We start from the raw sequence: 2,059 nt of genomic DNA, 5'->3' as shown, positions 1-2,059 counted from the left end.
TCACCTCCTTCAGGTGAGCTCTGCCCCAGCACAGGGTCACCTCCTTCAGGTGAGCTCTGCCCCAGCACAGGGTCACCTCCTTCAGGTGAGCTCTGCCCCAGCACAAGGTCACCTCCTTCAGGTGAACTCCAAAACCGGCCTAAAGGGGCTGCTCAGAGGGAGTTTTGGGCCTTTGAGCAGCAGCAAAGGTGTTTATTTGGGGCCACGTTGGGGTGTGACCCCCCGGCTGGCGCCGGGCAAAGCAGCCCCCGAGTTCTCAGTGGAAAGTCAGGTAATTTAGGCAATTTTGGTGAGGGATTGCAGTATTTTACCTGAATGTTTGTTGCAATTACATCACCCAGTTGTAATACTCACATCAGGGGGGGTTCAGGTGGAGCTCGAGGCTTTTGGGTGAATCCCTGGGGGTCGTTCCGTTTCCTTCGGCCTCGTGGGGGTCGTTCTCTTGTCCTTCCTCTTCGTGAACTTTTCAGCTTTTCCTGAAAGTCTCACTAAAAACCCCTTTACTCAGCCCTTCACCCCCCCTCCCCAAACACCCATCCCGTCCAATTTATAACCTTCTTGTTGCATTCCACCAGGACAGAGCCCACCAAGGACAAGCAGGCCCGAGGCCTCCTCTCCCTTAATCAACCTCCCAACGCGCGTTTTCTGTGTCCCGTTACAACCCAAACGCAGCAAATCCCCCGGATTCGGGGTCTGTGAGGCCTCTTCTCAGAGCGGGATTTCGGCCTCTGGAAAACCCCCCCCCCGCTCTGTTTCTCTCTTGGCAGCGTCTACGACCGCAAGGGCCACCTGTGCCCCTTCGACACGGGGCTCATCGAGAGGAACGTCGAGCTCTACTTCAGCGGCGCCGTCAAGCCCATCTACGACGACAACCCCTGCCTGGACGGTGAGGGGCAGGGCCCGGGGGGTCACCGGGGCTGCTCTCCGGGCCTTTCGGACCCGCGGGAGCTGGAACTGGGGGGGTCTCGGGGCTTTCCAGGAGGGGTGAGAGCCAAGAAGTTGGGGCCCATCAACGCCTGGTGGATCACGGGCTTCGACGGCGGGGAGAAGGCGCTGATCGGCTTCAGCACAGGTGAGGCCTCGCCGGGCCTTCCTGGGGGGGTGTTTGGTCTTTTCTGGGGGGTTTTTTTGGCCTTTTTTTGGCCTTTTCTGGGCTATTCTTTGGCCTTTTTTGGCCTATTTTTTTACCTGTCTTGGGCTACTTTTTGGCCTTTTTTTGGCCATTTTTTGGCCTCTTTTTTCTTCTTTTCTCCTCTTTCTCTCTTCTCTTTCTCCTATTTTCTCACTCTTTCCTCCCCCTTTTCTCCTTTTTCCCACCTATTTTTCCCTCCCCTTTGGGCTTCTTTTTGGCCTCTTTTTTTGGCCATTTTTTGGCCTTTTTTTGGCCATTTTTTGGCCTCTTTTTTTGGCCATTTTTTGGCCTCTTTTTTTTTCTTTTCTCCTCTTTCCCTCCTCTCTTTCTCCTCTTTTCTCCCCCTTTCCTTCCCCTTTTCTCCCTTTCCCACCTATTTTTTCCTCCCCTTTGGGCTACTTTTTGGCCTTTTTTTGACCTCTTTTTTTCTTCTTTTCTCCTCTTTCCCTCCTCTCTCCTCTTTTCTCCCCCTTTCCTCCCCCTTTTCCCCCTTTCCCACCTATTTTTCCCTCTCCCACATTCCCACCCCATCCCATCGGGGTCTCCCACGAGGGACCTTCTCTCCACCCTTGGCTCTGTGGCCCAGACCCACCTTGAGCTGCAGCTCCCCCTCCAAGCCCCGGTGGATTTTTTGACCGAATTCCCCGTTTTTCCCCCCGGAATCGCCGGTTTTCCCGGCCAGCCTTCGCGGATTACATCCTGATGGAGCCCAGCGAGGAGTACGCGCCCACCTTCGCCCTCATGCAGGAGAAGATCTACATGAGCAAGATCGTGGTGGAGTTCCTGCAGAACAACCCCGACGTCAGCTACGAGGACCTGCTCAACAAGATCGAGGTGGGGACGCCAGCGGGGTCACCGGGGCCACTGGGGGGTCAGTGTGGGGGTCAGTGTTGGGGTCAGTGTCCCCAGGGGGGTCCCCAGGGCCAG

General features: G+C 55.9%; 1 protein-coding gene across 1 annotated transcript in view; it reads left to right on the top strand.

Moving 5' to 3' along the window:
• The window catches only part of DNMT1 (DNA methyltransferase 1), a gene marked incomplete at both ends in the record, with an annotated part of 24,999 nt that overhangs the window by 7,418 nt on the left and 15,522 nt on the right, over window positions 1-2,059 (top strand). Inside the window, 4 exons of the mRNA XM_017839872.1 lie at window positions 91-121; window positions 768-886; window positions 980-1,072; window positions 1,815-1,966. Coding sequence (XP_017695361.1) covers window positions 91-121; window positions 768-886; window positions 980-1,072; window positions 1,815-1,966 — 395 coding nt within the window. The remainder of the gene's footprint in view (window positions 1-90; window positions 122-767; window positions 887-979; window positions 1,073-1,814; window positions 1,967-2,059) is intronic.

This window comes from Lepidothrix coronata, unplaced genomic scaffold (assembly GCF_001604755.1).
Source record: "Lepidothrix coronata isolate B3197 unplaced genomic scaffold, Lepidothrix_coronata-1.0 Scaffold523, whole genome shotgun sequence".
Lineage (NCBI taxonomy): Eukaryota > Metazoa > Chordata > Aves > Passeriformes > Pipridae > Lepidothrix > Lepidothrix coronata.
Note: the sequence above shows the minus strand (reverse complement) of the source record. Positions and strands in the feature narration are given on the sequence as shown.